Below are 19,633 nucleotides of genomic sequence, written 5' to 3'. Positions count from 1 at the left end.
GTCACCCGACCTGTAGAGAACAGCAGCGGCAGGTCATCTGACCTGTAGACAGTAGTGGCAGGTCATACAACCTGTAGAGAACAGCAGTGGCAGGTCATACGACCTGTAGAGAACAGCAGCGGCAGGTCATCTGACCTGTAGACAGTAGTGGCAGGTCATACAACTTGTAGAGAACAGCAGTGGCAGGTCATACGACCCGTAGAGAACAGCAGTGGCAGGTCACCCGACCTGTAGAGAACAGCAGTGGCAGGTCGCCCGACCTGTAGAGAACAGCAGTGGCAGGTCGCCCGACCTGTAGAGAACAGCAGTGGCAGGTCGCCCCACCCGTAGAGAACAGCAGTGGCAGGTCATACGACCCGTAGAGAACAGCAGTGGCAGGTCACTCGACATTTAGAAAACACAAGAAACGTAAACAACGTCAGGAACATTGAAAAGACAGATTACGAAACCTTTTAAAATGCGAGAATTATCACTAGGGGGAAGCGGTAAAGTCGTATGGGTCACACAGCATCAACAGAGCGGGAGGTAATCAAGTTTGATTAGAGGAGGAAGAGGGATAGCTCCAATTCCCTCTAAAGCAAGATAGGAAATTGGAGTGATTGATTGTGCACTTGATTGATTGTGCACTTGAGTGATTGTGCACTTGAGTGATTGTGCACTTGAGTGATTGTGTGCCTGAAAGCACTTGTGCATCCATATTTATTATTCTATTCCTTTCACAAACAACCTGCACATGGGAGAGAGAAGCTTATGGCGACATTTCAGTCCGACTAGAACCACCTACAGTGACTTGTAAATGGTCCAAGTCGGACCGAAACGTCGTTATAAGATTCTCGTATGTGCGGGTTATTTGCGTATCGTTCCAGTCACTGTATTGTGCCTTTTATGTTTCTTCTCTTACATTACGTATAAGAAGAGATCCAACTCGTATACACACACAGAATATGTAGTGTCCGCAGGTTCGTAATAAAATATTTAAACTATTGGGAGCGTCAGAGAGTACTCGGGGCGCTCGATCTGAGGCTCACGACACACATTTCTCATAATCTTGGCAAATATTCGTTGGCTACGTACCAAATGTAGGACACTATCACAACTTAGTGAAGTGAGAGAAAGTGGAGAATAAACGTAGTGAAGAGGAAGGACAAGATAGCCCCGTCACGGCTGAAGGAGTGATCACCTCAAGATTACTTTTTCTTCTGGCTCCAGTGTTGTATTCGCCTGTATTCTACTGATGAAACCTGGTGAGGAACTTTTCATCAATAATGTTACCCTTGTGTTGCGCATGTGCTTTATTCATCAACTTGTAGGTATTGTATGTGATTAATAATAAAATAACACTGTCATCATCAACGGTGCAAGAATCTTTATTCTCCGGGAGGAAGTAAGACACTGCACGAACTAATGTTTCAATTTCAGAGAGAAAATTGGGAGGTACAAAAGTCACACAGGCTGGGATATCTATGTGATCCTGCGGGCAGCAACAGCCTGATTAACCAGAAGGTAAATGGGAAAAGCCTGAGGAAACAGGTTACGTTAGGTAAGGTTCGTCAGGAAACAGGACAAGCGTCGCCTGGAGCGGGTCTCAGTGATACAGAGTGCTTCAGGGAAGAGTAATATCAACCCGCTCTGCCTTGACCTGCTGTCAGCCACACATCAGAGTATCACACCCTTGCCCTGGTGTCAGTCAAGTAGCTGACAGCCACTCATCACACTATCATAATCACTTGCCAGGGCGTCAGTCAAGTCGTTGACAACCACGCCCTCTGCTCATACTATGCATAATGGATGGTCTTGACATAATCGACGATGGAAATAGCGAGGGACGAGAACCTGCAAGGTCAGCACACACTCCTCATAAATCTGATAACATAATCGAGAATTTGGATAAACACATTTATGCATGGTACTAAATATTTACTAAGACAACGTGTCACCACGAGTGCTTTAGTAAGCCATAGTACAAAACTAAACCAGGGTGTTAAATAGCGTGTTACATGAGGTGTTACATAAGGTGTTACATTGCGTGTTACACAGGGTGTTTCATAGCGTATTGCACAGGTAGTTACATAGTGTTACACAGGATGTTACACAGGGTGTTACACAGGGTGTTACACAGGGTGTTACACAGGGTGTTACACAGGGTGTTACGTGTGCCAAACGGTACGCGCGCGTGTGTGTATTCCCAGGTTCTCGTCATCATTGCAACATTTATGGCCAGTATTTGGGATTAATTCGAGAATTCATAATGATACAATGATGACCAGGTGACCGAACTGTGAGTAGTCGGATAGTAGTCGGATAGTAGTCGGAGAGTAGTCGGTGAGTAGTCGGTGAGTAGTCGGTGAGTTTTGGTGATTGTTGGTGCTGAAGGATGTCTTACTGTGACTCTACATACTCCAGCAACTGCTCCACCTCCTCCAGTCACTGCTCCCAGTTCTCCAGCCTCCACTGCACGTTCTCCAGCCTCCAGTCCATTTTTCCTCCTCAATAGTCCAGAATAAAAGGCAAAGACAGTTACACTTAAAAGGCAAATTGAGATATATGAAAATTCTTAGGATGGCAGAGAGTAGAAAGGAAGACAGGAAGGTAGGCAGTCAGGAAGGCAGGGAAGCAGGCAGGCAGGCAGGGAGGCAGGCAGGCAGGGAGGCAGGTAGGCAGGGAGGCAGGCAGGCAGGCAGGCAGAAAGGGAGGCAGGAAGGCAGAAAAGCAGGAAGGCAGGCAGACAGGCAGGCAGGCAGGCAGGCAGGCAGGCAAGCAAGCAGGCAGGCAGGCAGGCAGGCAGGAAGGCAGGCAGGTAGGCGGGCAGGTCGGCGGGCAGGCAGGGAGGAAGGCAGGAAGGCAGGAAAGCAGGAAAGCAGGCAGACAGGCAGGAAGGAAGACAGGCAGGCAGGCAGGAAGACAGGAAGGCAAAAAAGGCAGGCAGGCAGCCAGGAAGGTAGGCAGGTACGAAGGCAGGAAGGCAGTACCAGTAAGGTCCACTCTTCAGACTGAAATCCTCCTCAGAGCATCAAGGGATTGAATACCTTCAGCGCCTGGTAAATCGGCTGAAACAACACCATTTGCACGAATAAGGAATACATAATATTTTCAGGAATAAGGGATACCATTTGCAGAAATAATGGCTAACATTTACGGGGATAAGGGATACCACTTGCAGGAATATATCTGAGCATTTCTTACCTCAGACAGCTACTAGTTTGTGTCGCCGTGGTGGGACAACTTTGAACGAGGGGAGAACATGGAATTTATTGGCAGGTTCTAAGATAAAAAGGTGAAACTGGTTTTGTTTCATCGGAAGCTACCTATACTTCACAGTATTTTCAACGAGAAATATATCCATTAATCTATAGCAGAAATTTTTGCAAAAGTCCATTTTTTTTTTTAGGGTAGTACAGCTTAACTGGTCAATTCAGCTTATTAGGCACCACACACACTCATTATATCAATGTACCATGCAAAAACAAGCGGAGGTATATACGGAGAAAGATCGCAGTCAGCAGGATTCGAAATCTCATCAGGGAAGGTGGCAAGGTTCTGGTATCTGTGGCCGAGTTGAGTCGAGCGTTACTTCGGAACCTTGCCATTTCCCCTGACGTGGTTTCAAATCCTGCTGACTGCGATCTTCCTCTGTTTCTTGATGCCTTCTGAGATGCAAATTGCAAATGCTTCTTCAGGAGCAATGCAAAGAAAGAGAAAGGAATGGGGAATCTCAGTGTAGTGTAGACAGGTGCGTTTCGGTCACTTGGAGCAGCACCGCCACTCCAGGTAACTAGGAGAGGACAGTCGGCAAGAAATATTTAAAAAAATAAATAGGAAATGAGAGTAAAGACTGTATGGTACACAAAACCAGTAATAATCGAGCATTTGAAACTCACATTACGTAACAATTCATTGATGATCCACTTTTTGTGTTTTTAGTTGGATTAAAGGCCTGAAAATTTAATCGACACTAATGTACAACTGACAGCCTACTGGAAGTACCTAGATAAATGACTTACAAACTAGATAAATGACTTACAAACAATACTATCAACTATCCGTCATTACGGTCACGAATCAAGTTGGTTATTCAATACATGAAGTCAATTAATTTAATTTAATACCTGACCTCTTATGGAAATTCATTGTCAAGGTAAATCTGATCAGACTCAGCAATATGTTAACATAAGTACATTACTAAATATAAAAAAAGCTTTACTTTTTAGTTCTAACTAATCGGAGTTTTTAATCCTTAGGAAGAATTAGAACACGTGAAATAAAAAAAAATGGGATTTATTTATGTTCAAGGGGGACTGTGCTGTTATGAAGGTTAATTACACAAAAACATACCATCCAGGCTGTCTGTATATTTTAATTCATCATGTGTGTGCAGCATTCATATTCCTATCATACAACCCCGATATTGTGATGTAACATGGCTGGGTGCAGTGACAAGAACACAGGGAAGACGACTGCCAGCTAGTGGCACTGTGGTATCCGTAAGGGTCACCTATGGCACCAGCAGGATTGCCAATTCTCAACAACTGGGAGGAATGAATAGTATAATGCCAGGTGCTCCCAGTCACCATAATGAAACATGATGAATGGGTAAGAAACAATTTATTGTTCGTACTGAACTAATTCATGTAGAACATTTAGGAGTATTTGTAAAATATCCAGGTTTAATTAAGTTGTTGTTCCTCAGGTTCGCCGGTAGTGAACAAATATCTCATTTAAGAATTATTCGAACTTGTATAAACCTTGGCTTATATTGTATTAAATTTGGTTATTTTGTTTTATATAATTGCTGATTTTGTGATGTTTTGGGATTATAATTTGAAGTTCTGAGCATCTATTAGGATTGTTGTCTTTATCTAATATACAGTACATGTATTAATCAGTCGAATATTTAAAATATAGTACTTAATGCTATATATAGTGTAAATGCATACAATAGTTTGTGGATTACATGCTTCATACTAAATAAAATTTTCTAACATTTGAAATTAAATTTCACTCATTAATTAACAAACTGGATGCATGGAAGGTTAATGCATGACACTTGCACTCTTATTAAAATCTAAACCCACATTTGACCTTTAATCGATCAATTAATTTTATTTCAGTCAATAATAAGGTTTTGAAAATATTTAAGTAGGGATTCACCAGATTGATTACAGTTTCCACGCACTCCCTGGATGACTGCCACTTCTTCCTTAAGTTTTACAAGAAGCTCAATTCTCTTCTCGAAGTTATGTCGTTTCTGCATCTTCTCAGACTCAATCATTAGGTCAATGTATTCCTTTGTTGACAATGGATTGGGCTTGAGGGCAATTTCCTCTAATCGTTCTACATGACTCTGAGCTTCCTTTATCGTGCCAATAAGGCTCTGTGCATGTTGATTTATGTCATTTTCTATGGCTTTGATGGCATCTTCTTTGTCAAGTTTTAACTTGGAAGCTTTCTCGTAGCGGTCCAAAAGTTCCTGCACTGTGCGAGTTTCCTTTATCCAAGTGTGTTCATAAATGAACTTCATGGACTTATGAATGTCCCAATAGCACTTCTCTGGACAAACTCTACAATAGTTATTTTTCATTGCCCAGCATTCAGAAGTGCTCTTATCATAACATGGATAATGGCAAGTCATGTTACACTTTAGACAATTAGTCACATTTTCCCTGGGATTCAAGTCAATTTTGGTTATCTTGGGAACTTCAACTTCTTCCTGATAATTTGCATTAGCTTTTATATCATCATCAAGACGGGCCAACATATCTCTCTCTTGATTCAATCTTAAAAGCATTCTCAAGCCTAAATGAACCTGACACTGTAAGCCATTTACCACTAACTGTAGGCGACTTCGTTCCTCAAGCACCTGTTTGGTAAGTGTTAGACTTGCTGGAGAAGTTTTTCCTAACTTTAAAAAGAAATTTGTCATGCTTTTGTAACCCATCTCCCAGAACAACTTACAAATGTATGCTGAATCTTCATCATCTGAATCATCACTACTTCCTCCATCTCCACCAGTGTTACGAGCATAGAGTGCACTGTTGTTGAACTTGTAAAATCCAGAGTAGTGTACTTCAGCTTCTTTAAGTGCATCTAACACAGGAGGAGTCTTTGCATCGGCAAATGTAGCCATAATATAAATATTATCCTTAATATCTTTACCAAACATTGAAGAAAGGCCATCATAGACATACCTCTGAGTCTGAGTCAATATTGCAGCAGAAGCAGGAGTAACAAAACAAACTCCATCAACCTGATCAATCCCATAATCTTGCTTCAGAAACATTTCTAGCTGTTTCATCACATCACGATCACGCTGAATGCCTCTGGTGTCTCCAAAACCTGGAGTATCAATGAGCACATAATTGTATTCGAAGGGAATTCCTGGTAATTGGTAGAATGCATAAGCTGTGATCAGATCTGTCTTAGGGGCATTTTTATTGTCAGTAACAACTAATCTAAAGTTATCAGTGAAGTCAACCTGATATATATAGTTCACCATGGCATTGATGAGAGTTGTCTTTCCAGTACCTGTGGCACCCACTAAGAGAATCACCTTTGTTGGCCTATTTGTTTTCTGTCCAAGAGACATCTTCTGCACTTTATCTTTATCATGTTTGTGTTCCACATTCATCTCTAGTTTCCGTATTTCGAGACCTTCAGTTTTACGTCGTCTGCCTGAAACTGTCCTTCAGAAGAGTCTTTTCATAATCAGCTAAGACAGTCGAGTTTGGTGTTAGTGTCAGCGCCTTAATAGTTGAATTTTGGAACCTGTGAATGTGTATGAAAAACAGGAAATCATGAGTGCTGCTGACATCATCACTCAGGCAAAATGTCTTGTTCATTGAATAACATTACATACAGTACTGTAAATGCAGGGAAATGAAAGAAAAACCTTACTTTTGTACAAATACAAATCACACTGATTAATTTGTTAACCAATGAAGGCAGTTAATCTTAAGGTTACATAAAATACAGTAACAAAACGCTAACAATCGCCCTTATTTAAATTTCTTAAAAGAAGCTGCATACACAATACATAACAATATATTATTACAATGCGTTTTGATTATATTAAAAAAAATTATTCAGACATCAACTACACATGAAGTGGATTAAGCAAGGTGTTCCCAGTTGTCCTCAGCAGAACTCAAACAACAATTTTGGAGTTCTGACAACACATGCAAATCACAAACAGATCTACTTGTGTAGAGATTATGAGTAGATGTGTTTGTGATTTGATAAAGTCTACTGTATGGGCTAAACGTTGTAAAAAAAAATTGAATTATACCGCATTTGTGTCTCTTTTTTTGCCTTCGTGTCGATATTTCTTCAGACAAACATCATCCAGTGCCCTATTAGGTTAGGTAAGGTTCGTCAGGAAACAGGACAAATGTTTCCTGACGCGGGTCTTAGTCAGATGATGACCCGCCTTTGGAGCTTTTGGTCATCTGACCGAGGCCTTCCGCTGGCTTACCGGTCCACCCCTTTAAAAATTATGGTCATTTATAACCATATTTTTTTTTTTTTTTTTCCAGTGCCCTATCTAACTCCCACCGTCTAAAAAGATATATCAGTGAAGTAATTAGATCACATTATACTGTACTGTACACAAGAAAATGACCATTTTTAGTCATAATTTTAGTAAACTAGATAAATTTGACTGAAACACTTAAAATTAAGCACATCAGATTCTCCCTCCCCCCCCAGCCCATATATCGTTTTTTTAAATGTCACGATAGAAAAAATCTAGTATTTACATAAATTATTTACAGTATATGGGTGAAGGCAGACTTCCACAGGTTAATATTTCACATTCAGAGCAAGAACTGCTGGAGGCTCGATCCTCTGTATATTAAAGGCTAACAAACACGCTACTTAGCTAGAGCAAAGAGTATATAGTATTTCAGAGAGCGGAGGTAGTGGTGTTGAGATGGTTTGATTATTGAGAAAGGTTGGAGCAGGTTGACAGTGGGCGTATACCTCTGGCGTATAAATCTGGAGTTCTCCACTAAGCAGGGGGTTCTTGACCTTTTAAAACTCACAAGCAAGGGGTTCCTGATCTTTGAAAACTTATGGCCAAAGGGTTCTTGACCTTTTAAAACTCACGGTTAAGGGGTTCTTGATCTTTTGAAACTCACGATCAAGAGGGTTGTTGACCTTCTGAAAACCATGGCCAAGGGGCTCTTGACCTTTTACACCTCAGTACAAATACTGGAACATTTTCAGTGTACTTTTATTATATCAGTATATGCTTATTGATTAAGCATTTATGTAGCATTAGATATTTTTTAATATTTCTTTTCTGATACAGATTAATTTGCATAAATATGTTTACAGATTTGAGTCAGTACACAATATTAGCTAACCTGAGTCACGCCTTGCATGTACTCAGCGAAAACCAGTTTTAGAGCACTGAGTCGTAAATGGCTGCTGGAGTGTGTGCAGATCCCTCACTTCCACCAGCTGAGAGCTGAGTTGAAGGCTAGCTCCCGGAACATCGGCTGACTCATAGAATTTTCTGCTCTACTTGTGGACGAGCTACTCAGGTCGAGAATATCATTTTCTAGTTACCTCAGCACTAGTATTACGAGTTTCAGGTTGGAATTTCACTGGGAATGCCAGTGTGAAAGGCTGTTGATTCAGTGATGATGCTCCTTAGTATTGTCCAAGTTTTGGTAAAAAAAAAAAAATTGAGAATTAGCACAATTCATTTTACAAGTAGATGCTAGTGATTAAGTGTGGATGCGTTGCTGTTACAAGGTGATGATGGTTACCTTCAACCTGCGTGTTACCACTCTGCCAAGATGAAAGATCATGCGCACAGTTAGGTTATCACTGAACAGGCGCCGCGTACATTGGTATTGGTCGTGGAAATGGTTTTGCAGAAAACGGAAAAAATACGATTCGAGATTACTGCAGTGGACGCTGTTTCTCTAGCCGTATGATCTGACAGTGAACTATACTGAAGATTATAAAATGTTGTGGCTGATACAGTTCCCAGTTTAACGTAAAGGCTTTTACTTTTCTGTCTATAGTGTGGTTTGATGTCAGAGCATTAATATGGGTGTTTATTTAAGTGGTTTGTTACTAAAACATAGGACACTCTCTTACAGGCATTCAACAGTGTCAAAAGTGGTCCGAGTCGGAGGTGGGAGTGCCAGGTATTTATTTCCAAGAGTTTTAATATCTTACACAAACGCAAGACTTCCAGAAAGGTATGTGCTGTACGTTAACAGTCATGGTGACCTCAGAAATAAGACGAAGACGACGTACATAAAAATATACACAAACATAGGCATATATATATATATATATATATATATATATATATATATATATATATATATATATATATATATAAACACACACACACACACATGTATACTTGATACCAGCGCTTTCAGGTCTCTGAGAATCTGTTTTCTCGTCTTCTAGAGCTGCTATCCTTCAGCAGAATGGATAGAGAGATGCCCAGTTGTAGCTTCACTTTCAGCCTGTCACCAGCAACCCTAGGTTAATTATCAGTTGATAAATTAGACACATGTGCAACACTTGGATATCTTTATTGTGGAAAAATTCGCCACACAGTGGCTTTATCGGTCCAATACAAAGAAGGATGGTGAGGATCAGGAGTTTGAGGTAATCAGTCCCTCTTACTTGTATTGGACCGATGAAGTCACTATGTGGCAAACGTTTCCACAATTAAGATACCCAAGTACTGCACATGTGTCTAATTTATCAACTTGTCGGTTCTCCGAACCATTTATATACATTCCTTATCAGTATTATCATGAGAGCTGATCCATCTTTTGGAAGAATAGTCCTTGTATTTCTTTTAATCTAGAGAAAAATTATGGAACATGTGTAAATAAGACTTCAGAGTTGGTTGGTTGGTTAATGGAGTTTAGAACCTATCGACTAGGAGGCCTGGTCACAGACCGGGCCGCGGGGGCGTTGACCCCCGGAACTCTCTCCAGGTAAACTCCAGGTAAACTACACTAGGGTCATTAAACATTTTACACCACCAGACAACAATACTGTAATTCTTAACATAGCAACTGAAGTAAACTCTTATCATAAGTAGCTGAGAGAAATGCAGCTGTCAGTGTATATATCCTGTGTTAGTTACAGTTTACAAGCTCCTGCATTTATCATTACCAGATAACACTGATAAGTAGATAATATACAATATTTATCTTCAAGGCTCCTGCTATAATGTCATAGCCACTGATAACATGTCTTTTTTTAAGGCGACCATCTTGCTGATATCTTAAAACTGATGTACTTAGTTATATATAAATTTTAGCATTAAAAAGCTGGAAAAGTTTTACTACCAAGAGAATAACAGGTAATTTTGTCTAAAAGTTTAACAAGTATTTCACCACAAAGTAAACTTATCTAAATAATCTGTAAACCATTTACCCCTCAAGGAAGGTTCCTTGATGTTGGTGAGGGGCTCTTGATTTAGGAAATTGGATCTGTGCTCCAGTTCCTTGAATTAAGCCTGAATGCCTTCCACATCCCTCCCCAGGCGCTGTATAATCCTCCGGGTTTAGCGCTTCCCCTTGATTATAATAATAATAATGTAAACCATTTACATCATATGGTGTAAATGGTTTACATTGTAGATCCGTCCCTGTAATCATGTATCAATAATATTAATGGATATATTGAGCACGTCCAACAACAAAAGACTATTATTGTCCTTTTTCTTCATTTTTCCTTGTGGTTAAGACTTACGGGACAACCTTTTATATTTATTTGAAGTCCTGTAGTGAACCTGTCTCAAACATGAGCTTCGTTTCCACTCTGCTGTAACTTGCGTTTCGTGTTACGTATATTTCACGTATTGTGTTGTATGTTGCAGGTGTTGTCTAAGTCGTGTACGTGATGTGTATCGGAGACAAAAGGCCACCGACGGTGAAGATCGCCGTCGGGGGAACATAATGAACAATTACTTCAATATGAACTAACGAAGACGTGGAACACTGAAAAAGGCGCTGCTGAAAAAGGCACTCCTGTATTATGTTTAGTATGTTATGTGCTATGTTATATGTGCTATGTTGTATGTGCTATATTGTATGTGCTATGTTGTATGTGCTATGTTGTATGTGCTATGTTGTATGTGCTATGTTGTATGTGCTATATTGTATGTGCTATGTTGTATGTGCTATGTTGTATGTGCTATGTTGTATGAGCTATGTTGCATGTGCTATGTTGTATGTGCTATGTTGTATGTGCTATGTTGTATGTGCTATGTTGTATGTGCTATGTTGTATGTGCTATATTGTATGTGCTATGTTGTATGTGCTATGTTGTATGTGCTATGTTGTATGAGCTATGTTGCATGTGCTATGTTGTATGTGCTATGTTGTATGTGCTATGTTGTATGTGCTATGTTGTATGTGCTATGTTGTATGTGCTATGTTGTATGTGCTATGTTGTATGTGCTATGTTGTATGTGCTATGTTGTATGTGCTATGTTGTATGTGCTATGTTTTATGTGCTATGTTGTATGTGCTATGTTGTATGTGCTGTGTTTTATGTGCTATGTTGTATGTGCTATGTTGTATGTGCTATGTTGTATGTGCTATATTTTATGTGCTATGTTGTATGTGCTATGTTCTATGTGCTATGTTGTATGTGCTATGTTTTATGTGCTATGTTGTATGTGCTATGTTGTATGTGCTATGTTGTATGTGCTATGTTGTATGTGCTATGTTGTATGTGCTATGTTTTATGTGCTATGTTGTATGTGCTATGTTGTATGTGCTGTGTTTTATGTGCTATGTTGTATGTGCTATGTTGTATGTGCTATGTTGTATGTGCTATGTTTTATGTGCTATGTTGTATGTGCTATGTTGTATGTGCTATGTTGTATGTGCTATGTTGTATGTGCTATGTTTTATGTGCTATGTTGTATGTGCTATGTTGTATGTGCTATGTTGTATGTGCTATGTTGTATGTGCTATGTTTTATGTGCTATGTTGTATGTGCTATGTTGTATGTGCTGTGTTTTATGTGCTATGTTGTATGTGCTATGTTGTATGTGCTATGTTGTATGTGCTATGTTTTATGTGCTATGTTGTATGTGCTATGTTGTATGTGCTATGTTGTATGTGCTATGTTTTATGTGCTATGTTGTACGTGCTATGTTGTACGTGCTATGTTGTACGTGCTATGTTGTACGTGCTATGTTGTACGTGCTATGTTGTACGTGCTATGTTGTACGTGCTATGTTGTACGTGCTATGTTATACGTGCTATGTTGTACGTGCTATGTTGTACGTGCTATGTTGTACGTGCTATGTTGTATGTGCTATGTTATACGTGCTATGTTGTACATGCTATGTTGTACGTGCTATGTTGTACGTGCTATGTTGTACGTGCTATGTTATACATGCTATGTTGTACGTGCTATGTTGTACGTGCTATGTTGTACGTGCTATGTTGTGCTGTACATGCAGACACTAATATGGAGTCTCAGCAGTAAGTCACTTTATCAAAAGCTGTAAAAGAAACATCGATCATGGTTCATAATTTATTCAATTTAAATAATTTAATGCTCCCAGTTTATGCTTTTTATTTTACAATTGAATCCAGACCTCTGGGACACCCTGTATACTGGGACGCCCTGTATACTGGGACACCCTGTATACTGGGACACCCTGTATACTGGGAGACCCTGTATACTGGGACACCCTGTATACTGGGAGACCCTGTATGCTGGGACACCCTGTATACTGGGACACCCTGTATACTGGGACACCCTGTATACTGGGACACCCTGTATACTGGGACACCCTGTATACTGGGACACCCTGTATGCTGGGACACCCTGTATACTGGGACACCCTGTATGCTGGGACACCCTGTATACTGGGACACCCTGTATACAGGGACACCCTCTATACTGGGACACCCTGTATACTGGGACACCCTGTATACTGGGACACCCTGTATACTGGGACATCCTGTATACTGGGACACCCTGTATACAGGGACACCCTGTATACTGGGACACCCTGTATGCTGGGACACCCTGTATACTGGGACACCCTGTATACTGGGACACCCTGTATACTGGGACACCCTGCATACAGGGACACCCTCTATACTGGGACACCCTGTATGCTGGGACACCCTGTATACTGGGGCACCCTGTATACTGGGACACCCTGTATACTGGGACACCCTGTATACTGGGACACCCTGTATACTGGGACACCCTGTATACTGGGACACCCTGTATACTGGGACACCCTGTATACTGGGACACCCTGTATACTGGGACACCCTGTATACTGGGACACCCTGTATGCTGGGACACCCTGTATACTGGGACACCCTGTATACAGGGACACCCTCTATACTGGGACACCCTGTATACTGGGACACCCTGTATACTGGGACACCCTGTATACTGGGACACCCTGTATACTGGGACACCCTGTATACTGGGACACCCTGTATACTGGGACACCCTGTATACAGGGACACCCTGTATACTGGGACACCCTGTATGCTGGGACACCCTGTATACTGGGACACCCTGTATACTGGGACACCCTGTATACTGGGACACCCTGTATACAGGGACACCCTCTATACTGGGACACCCTGTATGCTGGGACACCCTGTATACTGGGGCACCCTGTATACTGGGACACCCTGTATACTGGGACACCCTGTATACTGGGACACCCTGTATACTGGGACACCCTGTATACTGGGACACCCTGTATACTGGGACACCCTGTATACTGGGACACCCTGTATACTGGGACACCCTGTATACTGGGACACCACCCTGTATACTGGGACACCCTGTATACCGGGACACCCTGTATGCTGGGACACCCTGTATACTGGGACACCCTGTATACTGGGACACCCTGTATACTGGGACACCCTGGGACACCCTGTATACTGGGACACCCTGTATACTGGGACACCCTGTATACTGGGACACCCTGTATACTGGGACACCCTGTATACAGGGACACCCTGTATACTGGGACACCCTGTATGCTGGGACACCCTGTATACTGGGACACCCTGTATACTGGGACACCCTGTATACAGGGACACCCTCTATACTAGGACACCCTGTATGCTGGGACACCCTGTATACTGGGGCACCCTGTATACTGGGACACCCTGTATACTGGGACACCCTGTATACTGGGACACCCTGTATACTGGGACACCCTGTATACTGGGACACCCTGTATACTGAGACACCCTGCATACTGGGACACCCTGCATACTGGGACACCCTGCATACTGGGACACCCTGCATACTAGGACACCCTGCATACTGGGACACCCTGCATACTGGGACACCCTGCATACTGGGACACCCTGCATACTAGGACACCCTGTGTACTGGGACACCCTGTATACTGGGACACCCTGTATACTGGGACACCCTGTATACTGGGATGCCCTGTATACTGGGACACCCTGTACAATGGGACACCCTGTATGCTGGGACACCCTGTATACTGGGACACCCTGTATACTGGGACACCCTGTATACTGAGACACCCTGTATGCTGGGACACCCTGTGTACTGGGACACCCTCTATACTGAGACACCCTGCATACTGGGACACCCTGCATACTGGGACACCCTGTATACTGGGACACCCTGTATACTGGGACACCCTGTAAATTGGGACACCCTGTATACTGGGATACCCTGTATACTGGGACACCCTGTATACTGGGTCACCCTGTACACTGGGACACCCTGTATACTGGGACACCCTGTATACTGGGACACCCTGCATACTGGGACACCCTGTATACTGGGACATCCTATATACTGGGACACCCTGCATACTGGGACACCCTGTATACTGGGACACCCTGTATACTGGTACACCCTGTATACTGGGACACCCTGTATACTGGGACACCCTGTACACTGGGACACCCTGTATACTGGGACACCCTGTATACTGGGACACCCTGTATACTGGGACACCCTGTATACTGGGACACCCTGTATACTGGGACACCCTGTATGCTGGGACACCCTGTATACTGGGATACCCTGTATACTGGGACACGCTTTATACTGGGACACCCTGTATGCTGGGACACCCTGTATACTGGGACACCCTGTATACTGGGACACCCTGCATACTGGGACACCCTGTATACTGGGACACCCTGTATACTGGGACACCCTGTATACTGGGACACCCTGTATACTGGGACACCCTGTATGCTGGGACACTCTGTATACTGGGACACCCTGTATACTGGGACACCCTCTATACTGGGACACCCTGTATACTGGGACACCCTCTATACTGGGACACCCTCTATACTGGGACACCCTGTATACTGGGACACCCTGCATACTGGGACACCCTGTATATTGGGACACCCTGTATACTGGGACACCCTGTATACTGGGACACCCTGCATTCTGGGACACCCTGTATACTGGAATACCCTGTATACTTGGACACCCTGTATACTGCGAAACCCTATATACTGGGACACCCTGCATACTGGGACACCCTGTATACTGGGACACCCTGTATACTGGGACACTATAGTGGGACACCCTGTATACTGGGATACCCTGTATACTAGGACACCCTGTACACTGGGACACCCTGTATACTGGGATACCTTGTATACTGGGACACCCTGTATGCTGGGACACCCTGTATACTGGGACACCCTGTTTACTGGGACACCCTGTATACTGGGACACCCTGTATACTGGGACACCCTGTATACTGGGACACCCTGTATACTGGGACACCCTGTATACTGGGACACCCTGTATGCAGGGACACCCTCTATACTGGGACACCCTGTATGCTGGGACACCCTGTATACTGGGACACCCTTTATACTGGGACACCCTGTATACTGGGACACCCTGTATACTGGGACACCCTGTATGCTGGGACACCCTGTATACTGGGACACCTTGTATACTGGGACACCCTGTATACTGGGACACCCTATATACTGGGACACCCTGTATACTGGGACACCCTGTGTACTGGGACACCCTGTATACTGTGACACCCTGTATACTGGGACACCCTGTATTCTGGGACACCCTATATACTGGGACACCCTGTATACTGGGACACCTTATATGCTGGGACACCCTGTATACTGGGACACCCTGTATACTGGGACACCCTGTATACTGGGACACCCTGTATACTGGGACACCCTCTATACTGGGACACCCTGTATACTGGGACACCCTGTATACTGGGACACCCGGTATACTGGGACACCCTGTATGCTGGGACACCCTGTATGCTGGGCACCCTGTATTTTGGGACACCCTGTATACTGAGACACCCTGTATGCTGGGACACCCTGTGTACTGGAGCACCCTGTATACTGGGACACCCTGTATACTGAGACACCCTGTATACTGGGAGACCCTGTATACTGGGACACCCTGTATACTGTGACACCCTGTATACTGGGACACCCTGTATACTGAGACACCCTGCATACTGGGACACCCTGGATACTGGGACACCCTGCATACTGGGACACCCTGCATACTGGGACATCCTGCATACTGGGACACCCTGCATACTGGGACACCCTGCATACTGGGACATCCTGTGTACTGGGACACCCGGTATTCTGGGACACCCTGTATACTGGGACACCCTGTATACTGGGACACCCTGTATACTGGGACACCCTGTATACTGGGACACCCTGTATACTTGGACACCCTGCATACTGGGACACCCTGTATACTGGGACACCCTGTATACTGGGACGCCCTGTATACTGGGACACCCTGTATACTGGGACACCCTGTATACTGGGACACCCTGTATACCGGGACACCCTGTATACTGGGACACCCTGTATACCGGGACACCCTGTATACTGGGACACCCTGCATACTGGGACACCCTGTATACTGGGACACCCTGTATTTTGGGACACTCTGTATACTGGGACACCCTGCATTCTGGGACACCCTGTATACTGGGATACCCTGTATACTGGGACACCCTGTATACTGCGACACCCTATATATTGGGACACCCTGCATACTGGGACACCCTGTATACTGGGACACCCTGTATACTGGGACACTATAGTGGGACACACTGTATACTGGGATACCCTGTATACTAGAACACCCTGTACACTGGGACACCCTGTATACTGGGACACCCTGTATACTGGGACACCCTGTATGCTGGGACACCCTGTATACTGGGACACCCTGTATGCTGGGACACCCTGTATACTGGGACACCCTGTTTACTGGGACACCCTGTATACTGGGACACCCTGTATACTGGGACACCCTGTATACTGTAACACTGTATACTGGGACACCCTGTATACTGGGACACCCTGTATACTAGGACACCCTGTACACTGGGACGTCCTGCACACCGGGACACCCTGTACACTGGAACACGTTGTACACTGGGACACCCTGCACACCGGGATACCCTGTACACTGAAACACCTTGTACACTGGGACACCCTGTGCTCTAAGATATCCTGCGCACTGAAACACCCTGTGACTCAGGACATTCTGTGCACTAGGACACTAATGAAAAATTACATACTATTGAAGGCTATAATCTAACTTTAAATTGACTTGCTATTCAAATAACAAAATCAAGAATTTCTTTTAGCGGGTAAATCATTGTTGTCTTACGTGGCTGAGCCATCTGGTGGCGGAGATTCACTGGTGAAGAGTAGAAAGTGCAGTCAGGTACTGTAAGAGTGGGTGGCAGCAGCCGCGCTCAGTGTTACTGAGTGATGGCAGTCTCTGAGCGGCGGTCCCGGCTAGACGTTCTCTAACGCTCACTAATACGTCGTCGATAAAAGCTAATCAGGTGTCAGGGGGAACTAGAATCCAGATATGGACTTCGGTCGCTCGGCGATACGATAAACAGATAACCGTATCTGATAAGCCCAGACCCTCTATCTCAGTTCGCTGAAAAAGGGTATACACACAAATTATCGGCACATAGTGGAGGGAAGGGTCGTGACGAAGTTTCCGTCTTTGAATCGTTAAGAAATAAGAGGGTGACTTACAAAGTGTGACTTACAAGTCACAGTGTGACTTGTTAATAATGGTTCAAGTCTGACCGATATTTCACTTCTTTGTTCTTCTGAAAGGTATAGTGTAGGGCGGTAATAATACTGTAACACAGAAAAGTGTAAAACACGACGTACTTCGGTCACTGCACGATCCCATATCGGATAACCCCATCCCACTATGTCTCGAGAAAGGAATAGTGCAGAGTGTGGCATGCATTTCTGATGCATTCCCACTGTAGATCTGATGCGAATGGGAAGTGGCATTCGCCAGTTATCACACAGAAACTGATATCCAAATTTCTTCAACAAAAACTGGAAATTAAGACCTACACAACCCGAAAGTAAGCTTAAAAGCCAAACTGAAGAGACTCTCTCTTGTTATCTAACCGAGAGATTAATATTCCAAAACACACTAGCACTTGAAGCTTCTCATAAGATGCATTATCAACTTACTCGCAACTAAGGTTTGAAGCTAATCGGAAAAAGCATTAACAAATCACGTGGAAAGTTCATTTTTGTAATCTCATGAGAAAATTGTCGTATTGGCACTTACATAAGCAAAGGTCAATCAAACCTTTTTTAAGTAAAATTTGCCAGTATTTAAGGTTTAAAGCCAATCGGAAGAAACATTCTCCAGTTATTTAATTGACACGGATTTGATTAATGTAACAGTGTAATTTAATGGAGCAATAATGGAGCCCACAATCAAGGCTTCCTTAGAGAGTGAAGCTAGAGAGTGAAGCTAGAGAGTGAAGCTAGAGAGTGAAGCTAGAGAGTGAAGCTAGAGAGTGAAGCTAGAGAGTGAAGCTAGAGAGTGAAGCTAGAGAGTGAAGTTAGAGAGTGAAGCTAAAGAGTGATGCTAGAGAGTTAATCTAGAGAGTGAAGACGGAGAATGAAGCTAGAGAGTGACGACAGAGTGGAAGGATATAACTAAGCTAAAGACCGAAGCTATAAAATGAAGCTAGAGTGAAGCATCACAAACCAGCGTGACTAACAAACTCAGTTGCCATACAGCTGAGACGAGGGACGTGCGTCCCTTGTACCCTGGTACTGTTAACGTGCGTCCCTTGTACCCTGGTACTGTTGACGTGCGTCCCTTGTACCCTGGTACTGTTGACGTGCGTCCCTTGTACCCTGGTACTGTTGACGTGCGTCCCTTGTACCCTGGTACTGTTGACGTGCGTCCCTTGTACCCTGGTACTGTTGACGTGCGTCCCTTGTACCCTGGTACTGTTGACGTGCGTCCCTTGTGCTCTGGTACTGTTGACGTGCGTCCCTTGTACCCTGGTACTGTTGACGTGCGTCCCTTGTGCTCTGGTACTGTTGACGTGCGTCCCTTGTACCCTAGTACTGTTGACGTGCGTCCCATGTGCTCTGGTACTGTTGACGTGCGTCCCTTGTACCCTAGTACTGTTGACGTGCGTCCCTTGTGCTCTGGTACTGTTGACGTGCGCCTCTTGTGCCCTGGTACTGTTGACGTGCGTCCCTTGTGCCCTGGTACTGTTGGCGTGCGTCCCTTGTACCCTGATACTGTTGACGTGCGTCCCTTGTACCCTGGT

General features: G+C 43.8%; 1 protein-coding gene across 1 annotated transcript; it reads right to left on the bottom strand.

The window, feature by feature from the left end:
- Positions 1-4,334: 4,334 nt before the first annotated feature.
- Positions 4,335-17,852, bottom strand: LOC138854371 (uncharacterized). Its single transcript, XM_070097079.1, has 2 exons — positions 17,686-17,852; positions 4,335-6,762 (listed from the first exon to the last, which is right to left on the bottom strand). The coding sequence occupies exon 2, from the start codon at positions 6,623-6,625 to the stop codon at positions 5,105-5,107; it is 1,521 nt and encodes a 506-aa protein (XP_069953180.1). The 5' UTR covers positions 6,626-6,762; positions 17,686-17,852; the 3' UTR covers positions 4,335-5,104.
- Positions 17,853-19,633: the final 1,781 nt, after the last annotated feature.

Source organism: Cherax quadricarinatus, chromosome 56 (genome assembly GCF_038502225.1).
Source record: "Cherax quadricarinatus isolate ZL_2023a chromosome 56, ASM3850222v1, whole genome shotgun sequence".
In the NCBI taxonomy this organism is placed as follows: domain Eukaryota; kingdom Metazoa; phylum Arthropoda; class Malacostraca; order Decapoda; family Parastacidae; genus Cherax; species Cherax quadricarinatus.
This window is presented reverse-complemented; position numbering and strand designations above follow the sequence as displayed.